This window comes from Sphaeramia orbicularis, chromosome 17, assembly GCF_902148855.1.
Source record: "Sphaeramia orbicularis chromosome 17, fSphaOr1.1, whole genome shotgun sequence".
NCBI classification, from domain to species: Eukaryota; Metazoa; Chordata; class Actinopteri; order Kurtiformes; family Apogonidae; genus Sphaeramia; species Sphaeramia orbicularis.
Window position 1 is genome coordinate 26157607 of NC_043973.1, and position 17234 is coordinate 26174840.

Here is a 17234-nt window from a genome sequence, read left to right on the forward strand (position 1 = left end):
CATATTGTATCATTTAAAACCTAGATAATAGTTAAACATACAAAAATGACAAACGCTATTTCATTGTCATTTTTATTTGACTGAATATCAATGAAAATGTGTTGCCTCGTTCTTTTTAATGGGAGGTGGTGTATGATGTTAAGAATGAATGAACTTGTAGTTTGATTGATGAAATTCAGACGGTTCCATGGATCACCACTGCACTCTGGTGGAGCAATGCTTTTATGCAACTGATGACTGTACAAGGTTAAATGTGCACTTCATGCTGCAGTAGCAGTGAAAGTCAACAAAAACAAGATTATTTAAGTCTTTGAGCACATATGAGTGTTTTGCTTAATTTTAACAACAGCCTGCAGTGATATTTCTTTCAGCTCTTCAAATTCTTCCTCACAGTACTGAAATCAAACCGCCTTGTTTTAGGTCTTGCATCATTTAATACAGAGGTTTCAAACATGTGGCCCGGGGGCCAAATCCGGCCCGCCAGTCTGGCCCATGGGATGAATTTGTGAAATGCTAAAATTACACTGAAGATATTAAGTTGAGGTTCCACATACAGACCAATTTAATCTCAAATGGGTCAGATCAGTAAAATAATATCATAATAACCAATAAATACTCACAACTCCAAATTTTTCTCTTTGTAAATGTAAACATTTTCATGTCATTTTCCTGTATTTACACAAAAACAAACTATCACTTCCCAAAAACACGAATAACCTGAACAAATATGAACATTTTAAAATGTCTTCAGTGCGTTTCCCAATATTCTGCCTGTTATTAAATGTTTTGTGTATTTGTAGATCTACTATGATCTGTAAGTTGTAATTTAAGTGTAAATGATAAACTGAGACAATACTGTTAAAATTGCACTTAATATTCCTATGAAATTTCAGTTCGTTCATGTTATTCATATTGTTTTAAAGGATAGTTGGTAAATGTAAACACTTTCATCATAGAACTTTATCACTCTAAAACATAGAAGAAACTTGGGAGTTGAAATTATTTATATATTATGATGTTATTATTTCACTGGTCCAGCCCACTTCAGATCAAGTTTGGATTAATGTGGCCCCTGAACGAAAATGAGTTTGGCACCCCTGATTTAATTTAATTTAGTAAAAGCGCAACCTCAGATGGAAAGTCAGATTTTATTCTCAGTGCGTGATACTTCAGTAACTGTAGTAACATACATTGTTGTTTGACAGGTGTTTACAGACATGCCTTTTCTCTGTGTTCCCTGAGGCGTGTCTTTCTTGTAAAGGTTTTGCTGCATCTGGGACACGTGTATGGCCGTTCACCCGTATGGACCATCATGTGTTTTTTCAACTCACCGTTTAATCTGAAGGTTTTGCTGCAGACTTCACACATAAATGGTCGCGACCTGATGTGCTTGGCTCTGCGGTGAGCCATAAGATGCGATTGCCTTTTGTAACATGCATCGCATTCCTCGCACTTGAACGGCCTTTCCTCTGTGTGTTGGATCATGTGAATCTTGAGCTGAGCTACACTTGGCCAGCCTTTCCCACATGTATCACACAGGTATGGCTCTTGCCCTGTGTGTTTATAAAGATGCCATTTAAGGTATGTTTTCTGAAAGAATTTCTTCCCGCACAGGGGACAAGGGTAACCACCTGTGTGCCTCACCATATGCGCACTCAGGCAGTTTTTTGTACTGAACTGTTTCCCGCAGTGGGAACAGACACATGGCTGTCGTTCTTTATGCCTGCTCTGGTGCTGAATCAGATGGGCGAGAGACATGAAGCTTTTCCCGCATGTTTCGCAAATTCGTGGTGTTACATCAGCCGTGTGAACCTTTTCGTGATCGCTCAGTAACCCTGGCTTTGTGTAACATCTCTTACATGCAGTGCACTGGTATAATGTCTTTTTATGTTGATGCCGTACCAGTTCACACAACCTCACAAAATTTATCTTACATATGGGACACGGGTATGGACCTCTAACTTTATGTGACTTAGAATAGTGTTGTTTCATGAGGACAATTTTTGAAAAGTTCTTCTCACATAAGGGACACTTCATGACTGGGGTGCTATCTTCAAGGTGTCCACCAGTAAGAGATGTAACAGTTTCACTTTCCCTGGTACCAGAACCTATTTCAGCAGGAATTTCACTGGCATTTTCAGCTGATTGGATATTACAAGATTTGATAACAAACTGATTTGTTTTTCGCTTTATTTTTCGAGGAGGCCTTTTGAAACACTTGCTCTGGTGCTTCTCAAAACTCTTGTAGTAAGTAAATCCTTGACCGCACTCTTGACACGTCATTGGCAATTTACACATCTGCAGAGACTGCAAGTTGGTGGCAGCATCTGAGGTTGTTGGGACACTTTCACCACTAGAAACAACTGTATCCTTTGGGTTCTTTTTCATTCTGCTGTTGAAGGATGACTCCTGAGCGAGTAGATGTGCACTTGAAACCCTGCATGTACCTTCCTGATGTGTCTCGTAGTCTTCGTAGCTGTCAAACTCTTTTCCGCAATAAAGACAAAGGTAAGGACTCTGTTCAGTGTGACATCTCATGTGCTTGGTCAAGTCTATAGAACACGTAAAAAATGTCCCACAAATAGAGCAGGCCTTGACACGGCTGCTTCTTTTACACATTTGCTCTTCTGATGAGTCAGAAGATATTGATTCCTGGCGTGCACCTGAAGGTCCAGTTTCAGACTCTGCAGTCTTGTTACCTGGGTCTGGTTTGGCAAGATGAGATAAGTCTGTGGAACACTGTGGCTCTGTCTGCCTCTCTTGTTTACTACTCTCTGCACAAACCTTCTGGTGCTTGTCAAAATTCTTTGGGTAAGTGAAAACTTGGCCACAGACACGGCATACAAGCCTGTAGTCATTACGAGACTTCTCCAAGCTTGGAAGACTCCTCTGTTTTGACAGGTTATCTGTTGCCAGTGATAGAAGCTCATTGTCACTTTTAGAGGCAGTAATTTCAGTACTATTAGACTTAGATTTTGGTTGCAAGCTTATCCTCTCACAAAAAGTATTCTGGCTAACAGAACTTGAAGAGCACACACTTTGACTGACACTGTGCCTCTTAAGTTTTCTTAGGGAACCAAAAATCTGCCCACAAACAAAACACTTGAAGGATTTTGATGATGTCCTACCACCAGTTTGCAAACTGTAATGCCATTCTTTGTTCATATCCTCATCAGTAGACTCACTTTCATCAAAAGGAAGTATAACTTCAATAGAGGCTCCTTGATCTTCTGTCAAATCTTCAACTTGCTGTTGCCCTTTTCTTTGTGCATTCCTTTTCATTTCTGGATTTATCACAGAATATTTCTCTTCATCATTTTCAGACTCAGTGACAAGTGAGTTTTCCGTATGGCAGTCTGATGCAACACACATGGATCCATACTTGACTGCGTCTTCATCAGTTTCTAGGCTTGGTGGTTCGTAGGAAAGGCTGGAAATGATGCAATCGTCAACACAGGGAGAAACTGTGAGAAAAAAACACAATCAAAAGTTATAGATGTTTTGCAACACAAAGAAAGTGGTAAAAAAAATACACTGTCCTGCTAAAAAAGTCACACACACAATATTTAGTTGGACTGCCTTTAGCTTTGAATATGGGACACATTCACTGTTTGATTGTTCAAGCCATGCAATGCTTATGCAATGCCACAATAAATGTCATGTTTATTTCTATTCAGAGTTGCATTCATTTTTACAAGATCTTGCTTTTATGATGGGAGAGTTGGAACACTGTGTAAAGTTTTCTCCATCCCACCCCAAAGATACTCAAAAGGGTTCAGGTCTAGACTCTGTGGTGGCCAGTCCATGTGTGAAAATCATGTTTCCTGCTCCCTGATCCACTCTTTCACAATTTTATCCAGATGAATCCTAGTATTATCATGTTGGAATATGTTTGTCATCAGGAAAGAAAAAAATCTACCGATGTTCAGACCTGGTCATTCATTATATTCAGGTTCATTTGACTTGATTTTATGGACACATAACAATACTGAACCTAGACCTGACCAACTGAAGCAACCCCAAATCATAACACTGTCTCCACAGATATGTACTGTAGGTGCAAGGCAAGATGGGTAATCACTTCATCTGCTTCTATTCTCACCTTGATGCATCCATCACTCTGGAACAGGGCCAGTGTGGACTCATCAGACCACAGGACCTTGTTCCATTGAAAGACAATCCAATCTTTATGTTCTCTAGTAAACTGATCATTAATCACTGTAGTAATTACAACCTCTAACCTATCTGCCTATAACTATAACTACATAACTTATATATAACTATAGATTTACTTATAACTTATAACTTTTCTTTGAACTGAGCAGTGTCTATACAAATATAATAAAACAAATGATCAGGAATTTAGTCAAAATACCCACCTTGTGCAACCTCGTGGCCATGACAACTGTGATGCTGAATGAGTTTATTTAGAGGTTCAGGCTGATTCATGAGCTCCACACACTCTTTCAAGATCGTAGGGGAGAGACTTAGCCAAAGGGAAGTCTAGAGAGGGAGGAAAACAGGTTAAAATCAAGTTTATGAATAGAATAAGTGTAATAGAATAATATTATGAACATTTTATGGGGCCAATTAATGACATACCAACAACTAAACCATGAAATCAGAGCATTTTTAACAACAGCAGGGTTCCCACTCTTTCCCTAAAATTATTTTCCAGGACTTTTCCAGGACATTTTCAGCCACTACAGAGACAAGTTATTATGTCATACACTAATCCATTCCCCTGTCCCACTCGTTCTTTGGAAGTGTTCTTTTCTACAGTTGTAACTTGTATTTACCCAGATTGTTTCTATGTTTATTATTCAGACATTTGATATGCAGTCTGTGGCTATAATTTATCTATGAAAAATAATTATGACAAATATATCATAGAATAATGCAAACACAACCCCAGATTACAGTGCAGCACTTCATTAACATGACAAACTGGAGTTACAATGTTCAACTGGGCAACTCCCAACTCAACTTTCTCTTCTCTCTTACTTTCTCTCCTCTAAAAATATTTGTATATTTTCAATAAATCACTGAATAACAATTTCCTTTAGGCACAGTTTAGGCACACAAGGTCACAAGGCAGGGGGAGGATAAATAATTTTCCAGGATAATTTAACCGTTTCCAGGACATATGACCTTTTTTCTCATTTTTCATATGTTTTCCATGACTGGAAAATTGGCCAATCATTTTCCAGATTTTCCAGGATGTGTGGGAACCCTAAACAGTTGTAACTTGTCTGTATTTGTATATTTGTATCTGTGTATGTAAATATATTTGTGGTGTACCCACTTGTTCGAGGTTTGGAACAGGCAACAGCTTCTGTAGAGTGAGGAGGAATTTTCTCATTAGAGCCTGAAGAGCTGCGTCATATTTGAGGCCAAACACAGTTGGGAAGATTTTCTACAGAAAATTAAGCAAAGTCCTTACTGTTACCATCTGCCGCTCAAACAAAAGACATAACCGTCTAGCATTTAATCAAACTGAATATAACCATATGATCTGGGTTACTATACTTACACTGTTTTTAACGTCTCACATTTCAATGAAGCATAATCTGCTTACACTAGCAAGGTTCTAACATCTTCGACAAAAAAGTCACCTGATAAAACATCTGCCTCTGGCATGGGTCACCCACAAGAGTGTTAACAAGCATCAAGAAGTTTGTCACTGATGCTTTCATCTCAGAACTGGGAGCCTTTAAAAAAACACATACAAGACACATTAGTAATTTCACTTTTCATGTACAGTGGATTGAGACTGAACAAGGACACTGACCTCTTTATCCTGTTTCATAATGTAGGTATTTATCCTGCTCAAATGCGGCTGGATAGTCTGTGTACTGGAGAAACCATCATTGCGGCACATCTCTAGCACCACCTGTTGACAAATCAAGAGGTTTAGACGCTTTTATTTAACTACTTCTAAAAGAAAACAAAGGGTTGAGAGACGGCACAGCCATCTCAATACTTTCATGTGGGATGATTTTTTTTTAATTTTTATTATTATTAATTTTAAGTTCAAGTGACAGGTTTTTACACTCTTCCTATTTAGGAAAATGGGTAGAGTTGTAGACACAGGAATTATTCTTCTTAATATCTACTGTAGTCAAGCATCTTTGTGCACAGCATTGGTTGCATTTACATCCGAGATTTAAGGCTTGGATGTAAAACTTGGCATAAAACATGGCATAAACCGTTCAAACTGTTTGTTTTTTTTCCCCTATTTGTTTGGATAACTTAAAATGAGATGGTTTGGTTTAATAAAAAGGATATAAAGAGGGATTTGACCAACCATTCATATCATTCATTCAGATACATACAGTCATGGAAAAAATTATTAGACCATCAAAAGTCATCAAAAACAATGGTTATGCAATCATGTTCTAACTCCTGTGTGTATCATGTGACTAAAACAGACAGAAAACAAAACATGGAATGCCTAAAAGCACTGTTTTGGGCAGTACAATGTCATAGCTATTGATGTAAGAACTGAAGTGATTTCGGTTATTATCAAGAAAACATGGAAAATGGCTAGATATCAGCTCTGAAATTAAACTCTTATGAGCTATTTTTGTTATTATTCTATTTGTCCAAACAAATGTACCTTTAGTTGTACCAGGCATTAAAATGAAGAAACTGAGGAAAACAAGGGTGGTCTAATATTTTTTTCCGTGACTGTAGATCTCATATTATTTGTAACACGTGGTCAGATTTTTTTTTTGTGACTACATTTATGATTTTCTCAGATATATGTGAAATCTATTTTTTATGTTCCTGTGTGGATTACAGTTTATAGTATAAAGTAAAATATAGCAGATAAGAGGTGTCCTTCAGCAGAGGTCAACATCAGGCAGATAGAAAAAAAAGGTTTATCTCTTTGAGTTCTGGAAAAACATCTCGAACTACTTGATCAACAGCACGCAGCGAGTGCAGGATTCTGAAGCACAAAACAACATTTACAAATTCAGCATTTTCATGTGTGGCCATGCAACACTGGAACACATTACCAATGGAGCTACTAACAATTACAAACTATCACACATTTTCCCGCACGGTGAAAAAACAGCTACTCTCTAACCAAACCTGTAGCCATAATATAATGTGATGTAAAGATGCTTAGAGTGTGTGACAGACTGCAGTGGGATGAATAAGAGTGAATGGTTGGATGTGAATGATTTTTTTTATATAGCAGCTAAAATTTACTTAGGGGGTCAAATGAGTGGCCATTTTTGTCAAAAAAAAAAAAAAAAAAAAACTTGTAAGAAATGCAGAGAACTGTGTTGAAATAATGCTAATCCATTTGTGCACAGATTACTGATATTATTTGACAGTGGAAGCTCTATTTTCAGAAATATTGGATTTTGAATAGCATGTGTATGTGAAAACTTTTGCAGGTGGACAGATGTGACATTACCCATGATCTGGTCAGTACCAGTACTTTATTAGTAATAAACTTATATACTTACTATTGCTAATTCTCCTCTTCTTCATAAATGTTAGCATTGTGGATCTAAAACAATAACATCTTAACAAAAACACAAAATGTGGCAGTGGACGGATGTGACATGGTTGTTACAGATCCCATCATACTGATGCTCGGCAGCCATGTCACCGTTTCCACAAATGATCCCTGTGCAAAAACTAGGATCAGAATTATTTATTGTATAGTTTATAATCATACTAAAGAGTAAATAACAATATAGAATTGTTATTTCTTTATAAAAATGCTTATTATTAGAAAACTTTTGATTTAAAAAGTGACGTGTGACATTCTTAATGTATGTATTGGCGTAACATAAGCAGGATGGATCAGCACCATACTACATATTGCAACCTGTAAAAATAAAACATGTGATATGTAGTAAATAATCTTGTAAGAAAAACTGGGGAATCTAAAAGAATAGAATATTTGTTTTTCAGGTGAATTCAGTTCAAATATAACTTGGCTGTTTGTGACATGAAAATATAGCATTAATTGTGATGAAATTGGACATTTTTGACCTGAAAACATAGTTCATATGACCATCAACATGTTGCAACGCAACCGAAATCCTGTAAATTTGCATAACTTGCATTTACCAACACAAAGTTCCTTTGGGGATTCACTTATATTGATTTCTTTTGCACAAAGACATAAATAAGACCTCAAAGCAAATATCAGCCGATAGATGGAGTTATGGAAATGCATCTTATACCCTACTGCTCTTTGTATGTCTTAGTTTTTATTAATGTCTGCTTTTATGATGATAACATAAGCCTGCCCAGGTGGAAATGAACACTAGTGCTACAACCTGTCACACTACCTCTCTCCTGTTTAAGGTTAGTGTATATTGTGCATTGTCCCTGTCTAGATAAACAAATAAAATACAAAAAAAAAAAAAAAAGGATGTCTGGTTCATATTAGCCTGTTTTGATCATGTAAAGCCTGGAGTGAACCATGTGTCTCTTTGTGGAAGATGGTGAGTAAGGTCTGTAGCATCCTTAGCATCCTACCCTTGCTCGTAAGCCAATAACTAGTTGGACTCTCTCTGAGTAAGTGAGCAGCTCGGGGACTGTGTCCAACACTGTGGTGACGAAGTCGTCCAGCAGCCCGTAGTACATGACGGCCCCCTGCTGTACTATCTGCCACAGAACCGCAGACACGAGCTGCAGAGGGGGGACGATAAGACGTAGGGAGGAAAGGGGGAGGTGACCTAAGGAAACAAATGTTGACACTGTAAACCTACAGACACAGATTAGCACTAGTGTCCATTATTTTAGCAGTCAACGTTAGCCACCTGTTCTCATAAACGTCGCTTTGTGTCGATGTACGTCGTGTTTATCTGAGTGAAAAACACTCACCATAGTCTGATAACGTCTGGCTCATTTTGACTTTGCGGCCAAAATAAGTTTACATATTAATACAGTTATTATCTAACAACATTGCAGCTACATGAAGACATCTGAACCCTGAATATGGCGCCACGGCCTTTATTAACTTCCGATTTCTCTTTGGAGATCATACGCCATTACGTAATTACGTCCATACGCAAGAACGTACACGAGAGCGGTTCAGATGTCAATTATTTAGCCAAATTGTCTTTCCGGACTTCTTAAAAAAACAAAAGATGTTTTTAGTTTTAAAAAATGATCATTAGAATTATTTTAAAAATGAGAAAAATTAATACTGTCATTTCCTCAGTTGTTGAAGTTGCGCTTTTCCCCCACTAGGTGTCAGCATTGTAACATCTACCATGGGTTAAGTCTAGCAGCTCTGCAGTGAAGTGGCCTCCTTCAGCTGGCACTGCAACATTTTTCATTTGTAGCAGCATGATGTAACTACTGTGCAAAATCTAGCGACTGCATACTATGTTATAAAAGTTGTATTTTTAGTTTCTGATGTCATAATTTTACCAGTGGAATACCACCTGCTGGTTGTTATGTTTGCAATTTTCAATACACAACGTAATAACCTCACACATTCTAAACTGAATCGTATTGTTTCTTGTTGTGTGTGATGAAATGCAATGTCAGTAAGCTGTGCGGAGAATAAATACATATAACCACCAACAGCACAGCTAGAACTACTCTATGCTGCATTGATACTAATAATAATTTCTTCAGATAGCACAATGAGACAGTATTTTGCCTATTTAAGATATTTATTAAACAGAAGAGACATCTGGTGTTACATAATTGCTACGTCACACATAATTTGTCGCACATAATCAAATTTTTAAAGTTTTGCTGTCACTTTTTCTGATACCTTATATTGCTGTGTGACTCTAGCAAGGTCATTTTTTCTGGACTTACATTTAACCTGGTGAAATGCTCATAGAAATTAAAACATATATATATTTTCAAGACAACAATACATATATAGTTGCAACAAATCAAGACATAGCAAACAACTGTTATACATTACAAATAGATAAATACAATATCTGATTATATCCATGATTAATAAGGGCAAGTTCAACAATTTTAGTGCAAATGTAGAGGAAGTCACACTGCCCAAACATATTGTTTTCTCAACCACTGGATTCTCATTTATGACAATTCACCAATAGTCCTATCTTATAATACTCTTGGGGCTGCAGGGGCTGAATAGAATGATCCTGGCTCAGAAAGTTTGTTTTTCTCTCTTCTCCCATTTCTTTGCTCTGTGTCTGTTTGTTTGTTGAATGCATATCTTTCCCTCTTATAACAGTGTGAGCAGACTTTACATAATCATATTAAATTAATTACGTGCTTGTCAGGAGGAAGATTGAACATAGTGCTGAAGGTTGAGCATGAGGCTGCATATGAAATGTCAGGATTCATTCTTCTTACCGACTATAATTACGTAACTATTCACATTTTCCTACAGCCATTTTTAAAAAGTAGAAAATGCTAAGCATAGACTTTTACCATCTTATTAATTCATTTCGGATTGCGCCAAAGAAATGAGGTACTGTGTGTATGTGTAACTATGAGGGAGCAAGACAGATAAAAATGCAGAGAGAGTGACAGATGGAGAAAGACGGAGATACAGGGGGAGAGCGAAGAGTAGATTTGTTGAGACAGCCTGCTCAGTCGGAAGTTGTATGATTGTTTAGCCTAAAACCTGGACTATATCCATGAAAATCAATTTACACCAGACGCCACAATGTTAAGGATTCAGATGTACAACTCAGGTTTAAGTAAAATGAAGCTCAAATATGTATATGCCCCGTGTATTTTTATTGCTAACATCTTGCTTCATGACAACACTAACCATCAGGTATGACTCATAGAGGATTGGTGAATACTTATTAGCAAGAACAGCTTACTGTGTCAGTATAAGTATCTTGTGACAGTTGCAATGTGAAGTAGAGTGAGTCTGCATTTAAGAAAGCACTGATTACATGACTACATGTGGTATGAGTCAAAAATGCAGCCAAATTAAATTGATTCAAAACTGCAAATATGCAAAACCTACATGATTCATATTTGCATCTTCATGTGATTATTTTTCCTTATGTGCAGTAATACAGTCAAAACAATCACTGGTTTCCTCACTCCACAGACACAACACAAATGTAAATAGGCGTGAGTGTCCATGGATCTTGTGTGGATCTGCATGAACATATTAGCCCCTTTTCCACCAACATCTACAGGAACTTTTATTGCCAGGACCTTATTTATCTAACTGACTGAATATTCAGATCCAGATTCAGAATACTTTATTAATCCCAGAGGAAATCATGTAATGACTAAAGGTATAAAAAAGAGGTAAAGAAAGTAAAATAAAAATTAAAGTTTAAAAGTATGGGAACGGGAAGGAGTGAAACAGGCTGCATGCCAGTCAACGCATCCAAACTTTATTAAAAAAAAACATTCAAATATTTGTTTGTTTACTATGTCTGGTGTCAGTCATTGTACAGGGTGGGGAAGCAAAATTTACAATGAACATTTAGTTGTTTTTTCTCAGCAGGCACTACGTCAATTGTTTTGAAACCAAACATATATTGATGTCATAATCATACCTAACACTATTATCCATACCTTTTGCCCATATGAGTTATCAGGAAAGCAAACGTCAAAGAGTGTGTGATTTGCTGAATGCACTCGTCACACCAAAGGAGATTTCAAAAATAGTTGGAGTGTCCATAAAGACTGTTTATAATGGAAAGAAGAGAATGACTATGAGCAAAACTATTACGAGAAAGTCTGGAAGATACTATTAAAGAAGAATGGGAGAAGTTGTCACCCGAATATTTGAGGAACACTTGCGCAAGTTTCAGGAAGCGTGTGAAGGCAGTTACTGAAAAAGAAGGAGGACACATAGAATAAAAACATTTTCTATTATGTCAGTTTTCTTGTGGCAAATAAATTCTCATGACTTTCAATAAACTAATTGGTCATACACTGTCTTTCAATCCCTGCCTCAAAATATTGTAAATTTTGCTTCCCCACCCTGTATTATGAGCACATTGTTTGAAATTATAAGTGTTATATTTGTTAAATGTTGAAAAGTTCTATCAATAAAGTAAAAAAAAAAACAAAAACAAACATTTAAATGAAGGCATAGGGGAAGAAAATAAGAAGAAAAAAAACTAAAGATAAACACTACTACTACTATAACTAATAAGAATAAGAATAAACTGTTCATTTTACATTCAGGAGAGAGCAGAAAAAGGGAAAAAAATAAAATGAATGAATTCTGTCTGGGTGCAAAAAATAAAGAAATTAGAAACGTATCTGTTTTTAGTTTCAGTTCAGCATTCTGTTCTATGTCATGGACCTCCTCATCCTCCTCCTTCCATTAACTTCCAGTGAGGGTGCTGCGTCTTCTTAGTAATTAATTGAAGCATGTTCAATGGTATTTTAAATAATATGCTGTAATATATGGCAAGGGATGTACATGTAAATGTTGTATAATTTCTTTGGTCAGCCCCAACAGACATGTGTTGTCTCCCATCACGGCCATTATTTCACTCAAAGTCTTTCCAAATGGAGCTTTTTGTTAGCCTGTTCATTGAGAATACATATTTTAGGCCAAACAATAGTTTATTATTAGTTCTTACTGTTGTATTTCATATACTGAATGGGTTGTATCTTCTATTTAATAATTTCTTCAATGTTAATATTAGGAAAGGTTCCAGACTTGATGGTGAAAAACAGTTTGTCTCATTCTTATTCTAAAACCATTGGAGTGAGTATAGTTTCAGTCACCGACTATATTTACATAAACACTAATTCTTCCTATTTTTCCCTATTTCTGAAAAAGGCTGTATTCAAAATAAGCTGTTTATATGGCCAATGAAAATGAATATTCCTCTAATATTCCTGTTTACATGCAGTCATGCATACCCAATTAAAAATAATGCATTTTCACAGTTTTCCACTGTGACCACAGCCTCCTTCTTTTATTCCTTCAGACACCCTCTAGAAAAGGTCAGCTTTTTTATATTTGCCTATATGCATAAACCTGTTAATATCCTCTATCTTAATGTTTAACAGTAGGTGTGTTTCTCCTTCCAGCCATAAAAGTGGACTATTCTTTTAAGCATCCATCTCTACCAGAGAAGATCCATGTCTTTACTTCAGCTGACAATAGACAAGGGCCAGGAGTCTCAGCCTATGCATGTGCTCTATATAAGGCTGTCCATAGAGTTGGAATATCTTAGTTTTCAGACACATTCCTTGTTTTATTCCCATTAATATACATCAGTAATCACCTTTGATCAGCTGGAATAATTACATATTAACCCACAGAGACCCAGTGCTACTTTTGTGTTAGTTCCCAAATAAATGTTTTTCTCTTTTTAACCTTTCATAAGTGATTTATTGCCATTTATCATAGTATTATCCTCTCCATTTTGCATTTTTTTTTCAATGAAAATCAGGTATTTTCCATTATTTATTTTACTGATCGTGTACTTTAATCATCATGCTAAGATTACATTTGAGGGTTATCACACCAAAAACAGAGAAAACTTGAGATGATGTGACTTTTTCAGTAAAATATATCATTAACTGAACATAAATCAAGTGTCGAGACCACTATTATTGAGCCATGGGTTTTAGTGGTGAATCAATGTTGTAGAAGATGACAGTGTTTCCATGGTAACTACAGAGCCTCTGAATGTCCAAATGGGTCATATCTGATGACCATGAAGAGATGACAAACTGTATTTTACACCATTTTTTTTTACATGTATTAATAGGATAAGTGGATCAGAAGTTATTAAACAGTTTATCTCAGTAGATGGTTTTGGTCACTGGTGTATATTTGGGTCTTTATGGGTTAAGTCCCAGTTACACTTCATCTATCAAGAATAAACCACATTGTCACAATGATTTCATGAGAAGAGGTAAAAATATGGGCAATGGTGACGTTTAAAGAATCCTCATAAATCCAAAATGATGCTGACTTTTCTCACATGTCTGAATCAGAAAATGCTTCATTTGGAAAAAGTAATTTGGAATATTTAGATGGGACACCTGTCAAATTCAGCTTATTGTGCACACTGAAACTGTTGAAAAAGCTCCATTCTATCTGTGGAAGGACTGACATACCAGATCTAAGCCTGTTAAGTGAAGTTATACTTTCTTATTAGACTTACTTATGTAATCATTTTTAATATTGCATAATGCATTTTATATCTTCACAGTTACATTAGCAGCAGTTTCTAATCCGACCCAAGTTCCCAGCTCAGGAGGAAACTCAGGAGACACTGTAAAAAGATTTTGGTCCATAGAGCTGGTGGCACAGTGAAAGCTACATGTGGAAACTTGCTGGAAGTAAACAGACATTTTGTAATAAGCTTGTAATGAGTACCATCCATCTGATATAAAGGTCACATTTAACCCATAAAAACCCAATTCACTGCTGACCAAAAGCATCTTCTGATCTAAACTGTTTAATACCTGTTGGTCCATTAATCCTACCGATACATGTAAATAATTGGTGTAAAATACAGTTTGTCATCTTTTCATGGTCATCAGATATGACCCATTTGGACGTTCAGAGGCTCTGTAGTTACCGTGGAAACATGGTCATCTTCTACAACATTGATTCACCACTAAAACCGATGGAGTTTAATAAATGACAGTGGATGGACACACTTAGATAGTGATATATTTTACTAAAAAAGTTAATTTTCCTTCAGTTTTTTCTGTTTTTGATATAATAACTCTCAAATTTAACCCTTTCTGGCATGAATTATGAGAATCTTAGTCAAGATATTTTTCATGAGCATTTTTTTCCTCTTTAGGCATGAAAACAACAATGCGATAAACATGCATTTGATTTTTGAAGCAAAGAAACGTGTTTAAAACATAATGTCAGAAAGTGAGATGGAAAACTATGCAATAAAAACATTTTTAATGCTGCTAATTAGATGTTTTGTCACATTTTAACATACTCTAATACTAGTTTTTATCCACTTCATGGAGATAATATGCAAAAAAAACCAAACAAAACTATTTTGTTTGCTGATTTACACTAAAACATGTCACTGCAGATCAGGGTTATCAAGAACAGCACAGTTACAATAACAGTATGAATTTCACTGTTTGGGATGATGCATAAATGTCCACTGTATTGGCTGATATGGAACTACAACAACAAAACCCGTGAAAATACAAGAGAACATCTGTAGAATAACTGTCCATTGTAGTGACCACTATGCATGAAAGGGTTAATTGAGCTTTTATGAACAGTAACATGATTAGCAAATTAAAAAATTAAAATACCCGATTTTGACTGGAAAAATGCAAAATATAGAGGATAATATTACAATAAATTGTGATAAATTGCTTAAGAAAGGTTAAATAGAAAAATTTATTTGAGTACTGACACAAAAGTAGCACTGGGTCTTTATGGGTTAATCAGATAAGTACAGTGCAGTATTTTTACAAAATAGGGGCAGAAATAACGAGTCAGACAATGCTGAGACACTGGGCAGTGCTTCATGAAGGGCAACTTTTTTTTATTACTTTTTTTTTTTACCACATTGTTCTTTTTTCTGAATCACTGATTAGTGATGCACCGGAACACTAAATGGCACAGCCTGGCATAGCCGTTACATAACCACATTTCCACAATCACCCTTGCAGAAGACAAATGACCTGTCTTTTAGCTTTAATTATGTAGTTCTTGTAAGAGTTATCTAATAGGAAATCAAGGCTGAAGTGCACCTTAATACGATGCAGGTCATACAAATCACCAGACTTTGAGACTTGAAGGTCAACTGGCACAGCTATGTGGTGTTAAAAGGAGGGGGGAGGGTTATCGCCGTCCCTGTTGTTAAAATTAGAGGTGCGGCTAAACAGTGACACATTTCTGGAGTGTTTAAAGCCTCTTAGTATTTCACTTCCGTTCTTCATCTTTCTCTCACAAACACAGACACAGTCACTCTCTGCTGCAGTATTATCTACCTCATAAGCCTTTCTCTCTTTTATCCCTTAACCTCTGACTCTGACTTAAAAGACGTTTAGTCATACTTAAAAATAGCCCTTTTTCTGCCAGTTTCCACAACTTTGTGTGTGTATGTCAATGCAAGAGGGTGAAAGTTTGGAATGAACAGAGGCAACTGAGGGCAACTACTGCACTGCACCGTGGTGGGAGGAAATCAAGTGCTTCTGTCCCACATTTCAGAGAGGGCTTTGATGTGACTGGAATAAGCTGCAGCTCACTGAAGGAACATCAAAGATACTCACCCCAATCAGGAAATGTGACTTGAAATGCCACGGGGTCTGTTATCTTTTCCATGATTAACGCCTCATTAACTGGCCATTAATGTTATCAATTACTCCAAAATGTAACTTCAGGGATCAAGTGAATGGCTTTTGGAATTGGTGATGTAAAGACAGAATATTTAATGCTTCCTTGGGTCTTTGGACTGAGTTAGCTCATTTGAAGTGTGCGTTTTCTGATTACTGATTAAGGTCCCCTTGCTGTGTTGCTTTACTTTGATTGAATTCTCTCAGCTCTTGTCTGTTATTATGCCCAAATTAGATAGATGTTCTCATTTTTGGCAGTTGCCTCACTCTTGCTTAGAAATTACTTTGTAAATTACAATAAATGTTTTAGCTTTTGTGAAAAAAAAACAAACAAAAAAAACAAAACTGCAGTCTGATAGCAGGTGGAAATGTCTCTGTATCGAAAGAAAAAAAAGAAGTAAAAGTAAGATATACACAAGTTGACATAGAAAAAAAAGATCCATCTCCTGCTTTACAATTGTCCAGGAAGTTGTAGGAAATGATCCATATTTCCTAAAACTTGTCAAGTTCATTTCTTCTGGTTTAACTTATTTTCTCCAAAGCAAGAAAAGAAATCATTCCCCTTAACAACAAATGGTTTACTTGTCCCAAAAACAAGCTATACATCATTTAACTTCCAGGAGATAAATATTGAGTAAAAAAAACTTGTTTTCTCAGAAATTTAAAAACACAAAGGAATACATTTAACGCATAAAGACCCAGAACTACTTCTGTGGCATTTCCCAAATAGATTTTTCCTCCATATGTAACCTTTCTTAAATGATTTATCACTGTTCATTATAGTATTATCCTCTGTATTTAGCAATTTTTCAGTAAAAATCATGTATTTTCCTGTACTTAATTTATTAATCATGTAGATGTTCATAAAAAGCTCAGTTTAAAATTTAGATGTATTATATCAAAAACAGACAAAACTGATGAAAAACTGACTTTTTCAGCAAATATATCAATAACTGAATATAAATACAAGTGTCTCCATCTATTGTCAT

General features: G+C 36.1%; 2 protein-coding genes across 4 annotated transcripts in view; one reads left to right on the plus strand and one right to left on the minus strand.

Moving 5' to 3' along the window:
• LOC115437293 (phosphatase and actin regulator 1-like) overlaps positions 1-17234 on the plus strand; it is a 61954-nt gene that overhangs the window by 9755 nt on the left and 34965 nt on the right. The window lies entirely within an intron of this gene.
• LOC115437292 (oocyte zinc finger protein XlCOF6-like) lies at positions 995-8994 on the minus strand. 3 transcript variants are annotated; one of them, XM_030160488.1, is made up of 7 exons: positions 8857-8994; positions 8509-8708; positions 5792-5893; positions 5616-5711; positions 5306-5416; positions 4380-4503; positions 995-3464 (listed from the first exon to the last, which is right to left on the minus strand). In XM_030160488.1, exons 1-7 carry the CDS (start codon positions 8879-8881, stop codon positions 1210-1212), a joined length of 2913 nt encoding a protein of 970 aa, XP_030016348.1. In that variant the 5' UTR covers positions 8882-8994; the 3' UTR covers positions 995-1209. The 3 variants fall into 3 exon arrangements, with proteins under 3 accessions (XP_030016348.1, XP_030016347.1, XP_030016349.1); XM_030160487.1 differs by having other exon boundaries at positions 8793-8973; XM_030160489.1 differs by lacking the exons at positions 5792-5893; positions 8509-8708; positions 8857-8994 and having other exon boundaries at positions 5534-5658.

Bases quoted from the DNA above. Each gene is read 5' to 3' on its own strand.
- LOC115437292 (XM_030160487.1), bottom strand. From the start codon at position 8,859: ATGGTGAGTGTTTTTCACTCAGATAAACACGACGTACATCGACACAAA. The intron at 5,894-8,508 runs GTAGGATGCTAA...ATTTGTCAACAG, and splicing joins TTATTGGCTTACGAGCAAGG to GTGGTGCTAGAGATGTGCCG. The intron at 5,712-5,791 runs GTCAGTGTCCTT...GTTTTTTTAAAG, and splicing joins TTATGAAACAGGATAAAGAG to GCTCCCAGTTCTGAGATGAA.